Source organism: Scleropages formosus, chromosome 16 (assembly GCF_900964775.1).
Source record: "Scleropages formosus chromosome 16, fSclFor1.1, whole genome shotgun sequence".
NCBI lineage: Eukaryota > Metazoa > Chordata > Actinopteri > Osteoglossiformes > Osteoglossidae > Scleropages > Scleropages formosus.
The window spans coordinates 19,670,759-19,683,265 of record NC_041821.1 but is presented as its reverse complement, the minus strand read 5'-3'; the positions used below and the strand labels follow the sequence as shown (position 1 = coordinate 19,683,265).

The following is a 12,507-nucleotide window of genomic DNA, read 5'->3' as shown; positions in this document are numbered from 1 at the left end:
TAGGTATTTAAAAACAATCCGCAACCTCACTACTGCTATAACGCTTTTGACCCTGCTGAGACACTACCTGCAATTTTTCTAGTTAAAACACTGATCTGCCAAATGTGTCAAATATCACATATCAGTTGTAGTAGAAGTGTCCGCTAGTCAATTAATAAATATTTTTCACTTCATGTTAATACTAACTGTGCTGTATAAGACAGATGTAAATGTACAGCATTTTCAACCCTAGGCATTGTTGGGATGGGGTGGTTTTCAGTGAAACAACAGGTACCATTATGAGAATATTTATCCACTGACCTACAAGTCATTGTGGGTTGCTGTAGGATTGCCTCCTAAAATTGTTAAGGAGGGCATTTTAAGCAAACAAATGGTAACGCAGGATTTATCATCAGCCCTGGATTGACTAGGCAGCAAGAGAAATCAATCTGGTGGCATGTTCTGACACTGTCCGCTCGCTTCTTTTGGAGACATGGTGGCAGCAACACAGAGATTGCTGTCAACACACAACAGACATATCTTGATATCTGTGTTGCCAGTGGCTGCTGCTTTGGTTTTGACAACATAGGTCTCCCAGAGAAGAAAAAACAAGGCATTTACTCAGAAAACACTCAAAAAGTCCTCCATCATATGCTGTCTTAGAATAAATAATAATAATGCTAAGAATCAATTTGAATGTTGCTACATATTAATATGCTATTTTTTTAAAAAATCAAGAAATGGTCAACTTGGAGTACATTGCAGGCCACACTTTGACAACTATTTACCTATGATGATTTCCCCAGATTTTGTTAAGCCCAAACTTATGGACTATAAAGAACTAAAATACATTTTATTCTAGTTTTTCTTCTATTCTGGTTTTCATCTAATGAAGGCTTTTTATTAAGTTTCAACAAATTAAGAAACAAGGAAGGATGTGACTCTTAAACTTCCGTCTGAACAAGAAAAGATTTAAAGAGTTAAACTCAAACCAGAATGAACACTAATAAACCCCCAAGTCTGTTTTCCTGTTTGCCAACTTCCTGCCTGCACTTCCTGATCCCTCTCGCTTACCATTCCCATGATGCCCTAATCTCTTAAAGGAGCCATTCCTCTTTTTGTCATGACCACCTCCAATCAACATAAAAACGCACCGTAATGGGGCTGAATGACATATTAACTAGCAGCTTCTTAACTTTCTTTTTTTTTAGTTTATGTCCACATTTATTACAAACCAATGAACATACTCAATCTGAAAGAAGGAATTGCACTCAGCCTGGGCTTTGAGATCTGTAGGCTTTCCCCACAGAGGTGTAGCTATTTCACACACCAACATACTTCACCTTCAGCCCCTCACACTGATGCCATGACACTGATCGATACACAGGCGTTATCGCTTCTTGCATCAGCATCTCTGAAGAGACTTGTGCTCTGAACAAAATTGTGAGGTGCAACAAAGATAAGCCCTGGTTTACAAAGAGTTTTGAAAAGTGCCAAGGGTGAGACCTGTAAGAGTGAGCACAGTGTAAAATAGGGGAGAAGAAAATGTGATAAAAAATGAGAACTCAAAAAACCGTGAGGTTGTCAAAATTGAGCAAAGAAACAAAGGTGAATTTGAATTTGGATACAATGAAGTCTTCCATCTCTGCTGGGCTCTTCGTGTTACTGAAAAGGGTAGAATAGCATCTCCTCATGCAACAGCTGGATTTACGGACTCAACAAGTTGTGCATTAAATTTAAAATACGGTACAATGGTGCCTCAACAACTGTAGATCATGTAATCTACCACATCCCAAAATTTATCACTTTATGGCCTTCCTGCAGCCAGCGATAACTTTTCAGTCATCGCTCTGCTTCCCGCTCCCACATAGCCCATCTCCCTGCTTTATCTTAGAGCAGGAAACCTTGAAGAACTTTGCAAAAATTCAGTCGGCTCTATCTTGGTTTGTTTACAGTGCTGATGCACTTTAGTGGTCAGCTTGCCCCATTGTTCTGTAATAACCGCAGCTGAGTTCGATTTGCATCATCCTTCATATGCCTCTGCCATCACGCTCCTCTGTCACTGTGTTCATAGGAAAGACAGACCAAGAAAAATGTTTCTCCGTCAACCAGTGGATCACCATAGACAATACAAAGCATTGATATGTTTATGTGAGCTCATAAAGTGGCAGCTACACCAAAGATGGCAGATCAGGTGATCCAGTGATCCACCCCTCAAGCTTATATTAAATTTGCATTATTTATTTGGTTGATGCTTTTCTTCAAAGTCACTTAAAATGTTAAGCTACCTATCACTATTTGCCATTTCATACAACTGGGTAATTTTTACTGGAGCAATTTAAGGCAAATGCATTGCTCAAGGGTATTACAGCAAGAAGTAGGATTCGAACCTCCAAAGGAAGCAGCTCTAACCACTAAATTACCTGCACCCCCCATTAAGCTTTATTAAGGGTCTCATCACCATAAGTGATGAGACAATGAAACGGTATACATTAAGGTCAGCACAATTAAATTCATACAACTATTGCAAGAAATCTGCCTATAAAATATTATGCTGGCAGTGAGTATGCAGGAGTCATCTTAGTTCAAGAAAGCACAGCAGATGTTGAAGCTTTATAACATTAGAGCAGCTTGCACTGTAGTGGTTGGAGCTGCTGCCTTTGGATCCAAAGGTTGTAGGTGGAAGTCTCCCTTCCAGCTGTAGTACCCTTGGCAAAGGGACTTGCCCTAAATTTCCCCAGTAAGGTTACCCAGCTACACAAATGGGTAAATAATTCTGATTAGCTTAACATTGTAAGTCATTTTGGAGAAAAGCATCAGCAAAATGAATGAATGTAATGATCTAGTGAGCAATGCAATATGTAGATGCAGGTAGTATGATGTCATACTTTTTGTGCTGGTTTCCACAGTTTAAGTTATCAAATAAAGTCTTTCCCCATTACTGTTCTTCTCCTATATACTGCTTGTTTTTTTTTTGGTCCACATTCCTTGTGCTATTCATTTTCTCTATATATATAAGTTTGGGCTGGGTTGGGATGCCAGCAGCCTGTTCAGGCATGTATATGCATTCCCAAAAAAAAAAGATAGATTGTCAGATGTTAAAGGTTTTGAGATATATCTGGACCTGATGCTGTTGAATTATCACGGAAGTAGTAGAAAAAAAATACTGAGCGTGTCAGTAGTCACATAAAGATGTGACTTTAGCTGAGACTTTAAGGAAGTCTCTCAGAGGCCTGCCCCTATGCTTTTCACGTCATTCTCAGAAAGTATTAAAACAGGAACTGCATTTTTGCCAAAAGTGGGTGGGAAGGAGACAGCTGAGGGCATACATTATGAGATTCATAAAACTGAAAAAGGAGTCAGAAGTTTGCTTGCTGTACACATGGAACCTCAGAAGATCAGAGAGGGTTTTCTGGTCAAAAAGGTAAGATACAAAATGCAATAAATTATCTGCAAGCTTTACAACATCAGAACTAAATCTGGGAGTGTTACAAAAATTAGCATCAATAAACATGCGAGAAAAAAAGTTTACCGTCAAAAAAAGTTTTGGCAACATTGTGGATTTAGGTGTAATTTATTGTATTAAAGTGAATTTCATAGTGGTGTCCCCAAAGTGCAATGTAATCAAGCATTTGTGTGTATGTGTGATGCTAATTTTTTTGCTCTGTCTGGTGTATTAACGGGAAAGGCAAGAAATCTATTCAACAGAAGTATTTATGCAAATGTGTTTTTAACAAAACAATAAAAAAACTGTTACATGTAGATGCTACTGCTCACAAATAATTAAACTTAGACTAGGACAAAAAAATCTGCAAAAATGCCCAAATGCTGCCACTCATTGTCTTTATGTATTAATATCATAAAAATTTGAATCAGCAAAACACTGTAATGACTATGAAAGTGCAATTGATGGCATAATCAAATTTTAAAAGCTAAATTATGTAAAGGTGTATTTCATTTGCTTCTATTACTAACAATTACAGTAAAATATGTGGTGGCTTACACATGGCAAATTGTTGGACTCTATGGAAGATAATATGCATTCTTCTGAGTTTTCGGCACAGTGTAAACTTTACAAGCTGTGAAGCCCCCCCAGCGACACCACCTCTGCCTACCTACTCTTGTAGCGTGCGGTGCTGAGCTCTTGGAAGGTGGTGTGGGTGGTCCTCTCAGATGATGGGGTGGAATTCTACAATAAGAAGTCTGACAGCAGTCCCAAAGGAATGATACCGCTAAAGGGGGCCAAGCTGACCAGCCCTTGCCAAGACTTTGCCAAAAGAACGGTAAAGAGCACTTTGTATAGATAGAACATATGTCATACTACAGTATATATCGCCTGCTCTATTTTGTGTTATGCTTTTAAAGTATTCTAAGCAGTTTGCACTTTCAAAACTTTCCACTTGCACTGGTCAGTAGTTATCTTTCTTTATTTTCTGCTATATAATGCTTCATCATCATCATTGGCATCCATCAGTCTAGAAAGACCATGGAATTGCGCCTTGGTTTTGTCCACTTCACGGTGGTTTGCATCGCCGGCCATCCAGAAAGGCGGCACGTTTCTTCTCAACGGCTGGAATCATCACGTCAAAGTACTCCTCAAACCAATCGTTCACTTTCCTAGACTTCCTCCCGAAAACTGCCAAGGCCGTGTCACGAATAGTGTCCCTTAGGTGATCCCACTTCGAGGTGACGCTTTCTGTAACGCATGTGGTGGGTAGCGTTTTCTCAAGGCAGTCACGGAATATCTTTGCCGTCTCTACATGCAGTGCCTTGTTTCCATCGATGCGGGGCTTCCCATAGGGTTTCGAATGATGTAACTATATAATGCTTATAGATAACATATTGGTAAACACGTTCAGTGTTAAATAAATTTGAAATGACCATGCACACTTTCTGTCACCAACCTCTAAAAGTTAAAAAGAGACCAAGAAATGCCGTTGACAAAATGAATAACACATAAATGAACGTTACTGAAAAAGCAAGCTATAAATAAAGTGTAAAAATTAAAGAGCGACATATTCATTAGGAGACTTATAATTTTATAAATATATGAGGCAAATAATCGAAGCTAACTTTTCACTGGAAACTTTATTTTCAAATTTAGACTTCAGGTTTAGATACAAGAACTACTTACAGAAAAAATAAAAAGCAAAGTATTTAAAGTGAAAAGAGGAAAATTTTTTTTTTTTTGTGAGAACTGTCATTTGTGGTTCCTGAGGTGATTTCTGCAAATGTTTGTTCCTCTCGTAAGAAACGCTGTTGTCTCTTTTAAATTTAAATTTCCAAAAAAACATGACAATGAGCAGGCTTGTTGTATGTTAATCCTCCATATGCAGTCTTTCTGTGAACGGGCTTCATTGCCATGCCACACAGAGTGACTATTAAAGTATTTCCCAATGCTTTCACAGTTTGTTTTCAAAATCACCACATTCAAGAACCAGGACCACTTCTTCCAAGCCAGTCACTTAGAAGAAAGAGAGTTTTGGAACAAAGACATCAAGAGGGCCATCGTTTGCCTCGACAGCGGCATGAAATTTAGCAGAAAATCAACGCGGAAGTCCATTCAGTTGCCCAGCAACATCAATATGAGGTAGCCTTTAGAAGCAAAACAGCTGTAGGACTATTGCAGGAGATGCTGTTCCGAAGTTTACCATCTAGAAAAGTTCTTATGATGAATGGGTGGTAAAATACAGTACCCTCTTCTAATGCTCTACATTAGAACTTCTGCCACATTGCTGTCCTCAGACCAACTGTGGACTTCCTCTTTCTCCTGCTCTTGGCATGCACATGGTATCCCCTTGAAGTGCACTAAAATCAAGTAAGTGAACTCTGTCTGTTTTGCTGCTTTAGTGAACTGTACAACCTGATGAGAGACCCACAGGTTGGAGTCAAAGAGCTGAAGCTGGAGAGAGACAACAGAACCTTCAATCAGTGTTTTACAGGTAAAGAAACCAACATTATTTATTTTTTTCCACTTAAGTCCATCTAATACTTCTCCATACCAGTTAAAGTTGCAGAATCTTTTCTTTTTTCCTTCCTGTTGAGAAAGATGGTTGCCAAACTGTGGGGCTTCCTGTGATTCAGCAGAATCTTACTCTTCATTGGGCAGGTAGCGCTGTTGTTGACTGGCTAGTGTCCCATGAGCGCGTCAGAAACAGACAGGATGGGGTGATAGTTGCCACGGGCCTCCTGAACGAAGGCCTCTTGCAGCCAGCTGGGGACATGTCCAAGAGGGCAGCCGAGGTGCACGCTGAATCTGTCCTGCTGGACCAACTTGATGCCTTCTATTACTTTGTGAGTGAATACTTCATCATGAAACATGGTGAAAGCACACGGATGCCTTAGAGCAAGGGCGTCTAACCACCGACCCACCATTTTGTATAATGCGACCAGCAAGAACATTTGTGAATTTTTCATATATACCATCTTCTTATTCTTATGCCTTCCACCCCTCCTGGGGCATAGGCTGCCAACAAGGACTCTCCAGGCATCCCTAAAAGCTGAGATGTCTTGAAGATTCCTTGTTGGCATTTCTGTAGCTGGCAAGGTTTTTACAGCATGGAGTAGCTAGCCCCACACTCAACCTTCCTCCTTTCTCAGCCGGGCTTGGGGCCGCCCATGGCGGAATTATATACAGGTGGTCCCAGATTTACGATGGGGTTACGTTCTCCGAAACCCATCAGAGGTCGAACCGTGAGTTGAAAATGCATTTAATACACCTAATACACACCTCTGGATGACAGACTGGGAGATGCGGATTGCTATCGCTGCCCAGCATCTTAAGAGAGAGTATCGCTCCGCATATCACTTTCCTGGGGAAAAAAATCTAAATTCAAATTCCGAAGTACGGTTTCTACTGAATGTCTATTGCCAGCTCACCACCGAAAAGTTGAAAAAATCGCAATTCGAACCATCGTAAATCTGGGACCACCTGTATACCATGCTTACTAGAAACATTATCAACTCTTTTGGGTAACACAGTAAAATATACAGTGATAGTAAGACTCACATCACAGTGTAGTAAGAAACACTGAGTGACGGAGTAACGGACGGGGAACCTGCGCCATGTTCAGCTCCAGCTCAGTCATCCTCAGTGGCGAGAGTTAGTTATTCTTTGTTAATAATTTTTACATTTACTCGAATTTGTGTGCCAAGCATGAAGAGGAGAGATGTTCTTGATGAATGTGGAACATTTTGACAGAGACAAAAACTGTATCTCTTTACCGAAATGAAGCCCGAGCCTGTCTTTTTCATATGCATTGAAGCAGTTTCACTTTTTAAGGAATATATTGTTAGAAGATGTATTAGCTCAAAACTTTTCACAAATTTCACATTCATTTTTGTAGAGACAAAGTGTGCAAACCAAAAAGTACATTCTGAGAGCAGCAATGGCTTTCTCAGAGCATGTTCTTCAAGTCCCAATCACAGTCACTGTGGGCTGTACTTCTGCCGACAATATCACCAGGAAATTATCACCAGAAAAAATTTCCAGACGGTGTATTTCTAAGAATGTGCTCAGCAAGTTGCTGACATAAAATGTCTTCAGAATGAAATAAGATGCAAAAATTACCTTATTGAGACATACTACAGCTAATCTTATTTACCAATTAGCCACTAGTGCTGATCAATATTGGAGTGCACTGATTTTCAGTGTGCATCTGACATGAAGAAGTTCAGCAACTTGTCTTTGAATTATATCTTGCAAATGAGCCGGAACCTAACCCGGCAACACAGGGCGCAAGGTTGGAGGGGAGGGGACACACCCAGGATGAGACGCCAGTCCGTCGTAAGGCAACCCAAGCAGGATTCAAACCCCAGACCCGCTACCGAGTGGGACCCGGCCAAACCCACTGCACCACAACGACCCCCCAGACTTAATGATAGTTTTGCCTTATTAAAGCAATAAATATAATTAAAACTATTGAATTATGTGATAAAATATATAATACTTTTTAATTCAGAAGTTTAAGATTCAGTGTGTCACCTTGATTTTTGTTAAGTGCGGCTCTCAAAACCGTTCACAATAATGATTGTGGCCCTTGGGCAAAAAAGGTTGGAGACCCTTGCCTTATAATATTTAGCTGCAGTACATAGTGCTGTAAAAAACTGTTTGCCCTTATTCTCTTTGCATGTTTTTCTTTTATTGCAACTTTCTTTTTTTTTCTACTCTTTGCCTCCATTCATATACTCCTAGAACTGACAAAAAGATCTTTTCAATGCGCAATATGTACAGAAGTTGCAGTTGTTTCATTGAAGAATCATTGTTTTCAGGATTTTTTATTATTTGTTGTGTTTTTTTTGCATGGTTTGTATTGGTTGTACTTCATCAGCTCTGTCTTGATTCTTTCACAGCTGAAAAAGAGGTTCCCTCGCACCTACTGTAGGTCATGTTTTAGAAACAAGAAGTTATAGTCAAAGAGCAACAGAGGAAAAGAAAGGAAATAGATGTTGAATTTTGAAGATGGGGAACAATTTTTCAGTTCCATTTTTTTATTCCATGTTTAATCCTCTGTTTTCTTGTAGGCAGACAGTGGCTTTTTCTGTGAGGGGTACTCAAGTGACGAGGATACCATCACAAAGGAAGAATTTCGGGGTGCCGTTGTAAAGCAGGGCTGTCTGGTGAAACAGGTGATTGCCTAGCTCAAAATGCTGGCATAACATCTTGCAACATGTAAAAGCAAAATATTGTCATATTCTTTAAGATGACAATCATCTTAACAGATAAAGAAAAGCTATGTTGGGAGGGAAGGCTGCAGGTTCAAATCCCAGCTATAGTATGCTTGAGCAAGGTACTTAAAGGTACTTATCCTAAAGTGCTCCAGTAAAAATGACCCAGCTGTAGAAATGGGTAAATAATTGTAAGCTTAATGTTGTAAGTTGCTTTGGAGAAAAGTGTCAGTTATATGAAAGGATGTGTTCTACAGGATCATTCTGAAACTCCAGGAAGGTGTTTTCTGTTTTTTTTTTAATTTTCTCGTCATTTCTCTAGGGGCATCGGAGAAAAAACTGGAAGGTACGAAAATTCATACTGCGAGATGATCCTGCATATATGCACTACTATGATCCTACCAAGGTATGCTGTTTTTCCCACAATTGCTTGGCCTATGAACATATTTTTGTTTGTTTTACTATGTTACTTACTGATAATGCTATACTTACACCATGGAATGGTTAAAGCTGCCAAAGCAAAAGTTTACCAGTAGACGAGAGGAACATTTTTGTGGTCAAATACATTCTTTCAGCTTCTGCTGTCTTGTTGTACATGTATGGTGCGGGAGAAGAAGATTTCCATCCCTGCTCAGTCTGTGTGGAGTTTGCATGTTCTCCTGTGTTTGCATGGGTTTCCTCCCACCACAGCAGCAGCCTGAGTGAATTTGCCCACGGGGATTAATAAAGTGTTTTTCCTACACAGTCTGCTTCAAAATGGCCTTCATGGAAGCGTATGGAATTATTAAATGTGATTTGCACAACTTAAAATTCTGCACCATTTTGCCATTTGATATTCAATTTCAGTTCAGGAGTACAATATCAGCAGTCTTCCAGGAACCAGCAACCATTTGGTGACAGTAACACTGCCTGCTCCTCTAATGAGATGGATCCTATTAAACACCCATTCCTCACATAATGGGGTTAATTTGTTCAGTGAAATCACCCTGTTAGGCAAATTCCCATTATGAGGGTGTTGAATTAACATCGTTTCTCATGGGAGAAAAAAGATTTATTCTCAGTCAAAAATATGTCACCTTAAATGAATTAAAATACAAAAATAATAGGTAATTTTCACATACAACAATGATGATAATCTTTATGACAAAATTTAGTACTTCTAGCTTGTTTTTTATATTATAGGTTTTCATACGTTGATCTAATGTCAATAACCACTTGTCCAGTGCAGGGGCATGAAGGTCCAGTGTCTTTCCAGCAAGCACAGGTCATAAGACAGAGTATACACTCAATGGAGACATTTTCATAATTTGGCTCTGAGACAGGTGTCTTATACAAGCCCTTGTACATAATGAAATACCTGGAAGTAAAATTACCAAGGGGGGTGCGGTGGCGCAGTGGGTTGGACCACGGTCCTGCTGTCCGGTGGGTCTGGGGTTCGAGTCCCGCTTAGGGTGCCTTGCGACGGACTGGCGTCCCGTCCTGGGTGTGTCCCCTTCCCCCTCCGGCCTTACGCCCTGTGTTGCCGGGTAGGCTCCGGTTCCCCGTGACCCCGTATGGGACAAGCGGTTCTGAAAATGTGTGTGTGTGTGTGTAAAATTACCAAGTAACAGGTAAAAATGCTGTTATTCTGCAAAATAAGTAAATTGTATGATAAATGTTTATGCATTTTCACAAATTGTTGTACTTTTATATTTGCATTTATTCATTTAGCAGATGCTCTTCTCCAAAGTGTCTTCCAGTGAACACCTTTTTACCTAAAATCACTTACAATGCAAAAGATCCTATTGTTTTGAGTAACACAGATAGCCATGGTTAGCGTAGAGTAGTTGTTGTTGTTCGTTGTACAGGTCGCTGCTATATCAGGGTTGAGTGTATTCTTACACTTTATTTCTCTACACTAGGATGGTGATGGCCCTCTGGGTGCCATCCACCTGCGCGGCTCAGTTGTAACAGCTGTGGATCATGTGCCTGATGGTAATGCAATCTATTAGAATCACATTTTTACAACCCATTCAACCCTATAGCAGACAGTTGAAAACTGCAATACTGTATATGTTCAGTACTTGAAATTTCAACCCATGTCTTGTCAGCTAAGAAGACGGATACGGAGGGGTTTCTCTTTGAAATCATCACTTCTGATGAAATTCATTACCTCCTGGAAGCGACAACTGCCAGTGAGCGGAAGGAATGGATCCAAGCCATCCACACTGTGTCCAAGACAGGGAAATAGTAGCCAGAACGAAAAAAAAAAACAAAAAACAAAAATGAAAGTCCTAATGGACAGCATGTCACAAAATTCACTTTTAAGGAAGAACTATTATTTAAAATTCACTTTTAAGGAAAACTATTATTTAGAAAATATATAAATGCAATAATGGATCAGTCAGCTGAGAGAGAAAAACTTATAAAATACATAATATGAGCAACAGCAGAATAGTCACTGAAAATAGTTTGACGGTTTCACCCCAAAACAAGGTGTGACTGTGGTTTCTCATTTCTCCGTTAATTTGTGGAAAGTCAGCCTTCTTATACAAAAATAACTTTGGGTTGTTCAGCCAATCTGTAAGAAATTAGTTTTAGATATCTCAGAAATACCCGTAACAAAAATAATACAAAAATGTGTCTGAAAACAATGTGAATGCCATGTCTTTCCTTACGCTTACATGTTTTCGAAGAGATGATGTTTATGAATTACGCATCACAAATTGATGGCAAAAGCCTTGTCTGAATGACACAAAGGCTCAGTACATAGTCAGTCATGTATTGTTTAAAGGTCATGTAGTCATGTAGTCATGACCTGTAGTCATAGTCAAGTCATGTAGTGTTTAAAGGAGCCAAAAGGTTTATGGGGCAGGAGTTTGGGTAATAATAAAATAAGGAACAATGAGCAACAGAAGGGTCATCGGAAGTTCCTTCTACTTCCTGAGAAATGTTTGCAAAATGCAATTCAGTTGCAGAGTCACTGGGTGCAGTTAAAGTTATTATTCAATTTGCATTATAGTCAGAAAGGCAGATTTTTTTGTATTAATATCTATAATTATATGTAGACAGCCTTGTCACGCAAGTTAACGTTCTCACAGCTTCTTCTAAGATGGTATTACCCCAGCCCTTTTTATTATTTCCACTTAAAATTCTAATAAATTTTAGACTGTGAAACTTTTCAAGCGGTGGCCTCCACCCACTATCAGTTCTTTATGAGAGAACAATATTCTTTTGGTACCTCTGTGTGAAATATAATACCAGCTGATGCAGAAAATCTTGCTGTTGGTATTTAACAGAAAATCCCTTTTCGTAGTAAACTCCTTCCTATACAGTTTGAAAACTGATGCTTCTTACATCTTTTCATTTATTTTCAATCCTGTAGATAATACCATTTGTTTCCTTAAGCTTTGGTCCAGGTGGACATTCGGCATTCCTGCTCAATTTTACAATCTCGGAAATGTGCTAAATAGCTGTAGAAGTATTTTTTTGTATAACGCCTTTCGCAAAAGGTTGGAAAATTATTGAACTCTTGAAAAATTAGAAGCAATGATACACAACTGTGCTAGAAGACATAAACGAAATGGGATACTGACTGGTGGAATACTAAATACTGGATTGAATTTCGTGTTATTGATTAGGGCTCGTTTGCATGTTCAGCCTAGAGATGCAACAGGAGCAGTCCATCAGGAAAACAATACTATCATTTGTGATCTAATTTATATCTCTCCAGTCTTAAAGGAGTGCATCATACCAACAAGAGTATGTATCAGTGATGAATTGCATAGTTTCACAGGGACTGCGTCATTTAAAACTTGCCCTACAAGTCTTCTATAGTCATTTGTAAGTTCAGCTCTAACATGCAAACTCATATTTTAGCTT

At 39.3% G+C, this 12,507-nt stretch overlaps 1 protein-coding gene across 1 annotated transcript; it reads left to right on the top strand.

Moving 5' to 3' along the window:
• The first annotated feature begins 3,292 nt into the window (after positions 1–3,292).
• Positions 3,293–11,932, top strand: LOC108933660 (pleckstrin-like). Its single transcript, XM_018750853.2, has 9 exons — positions 3,293–3,403; positions 4,107–4,262; positions 5,388–5,569; positions 5,830–5,921; positions 6,089–6,273; positions 8,503–8,607; positions 8,969–9,052; positions 10,548–10,620; positions 10,737–11,932. Exons 1-9 carry the CDS (start codon positions 3,362–3,364, stop codon positions 10,874–10,876), a joined length of 1,059 nt encoding a protein of 352 aa, XP_018606369.1. The 5' UTR covers positions 3,293–3,361; the 3' UTR covers positions 10,877–11,932.
• The last annotated feature ends 575 nt before the right edge of the window (positions 11,933–12,507 follow it).

Excerpts from the sequence above, each read along its gene's own strand:
- LOC108933660 (XM_018750853.2), top strand. The coding sequence starts at position 3,362 with ATGGAACCTCAGAAGATCAGAGAGGGTTTTCTGGTCAAAAAG. Across the intron at positions 4,263-5,387 it reads AAGACTTTGCCAAAAGAACG|TTTGTTTTCAAAATCACCAC; the intron begins GTAAAGAGCACT and ends ATGCTTTCACAG. Across the intron at positions 9,053-10,547 it reads ACTACTATGATCCTACCAAG|GATGGTGATGGCCCTCTGGG; the intron begins GTATGCTGTTTT and ends TCTCTACACTAG.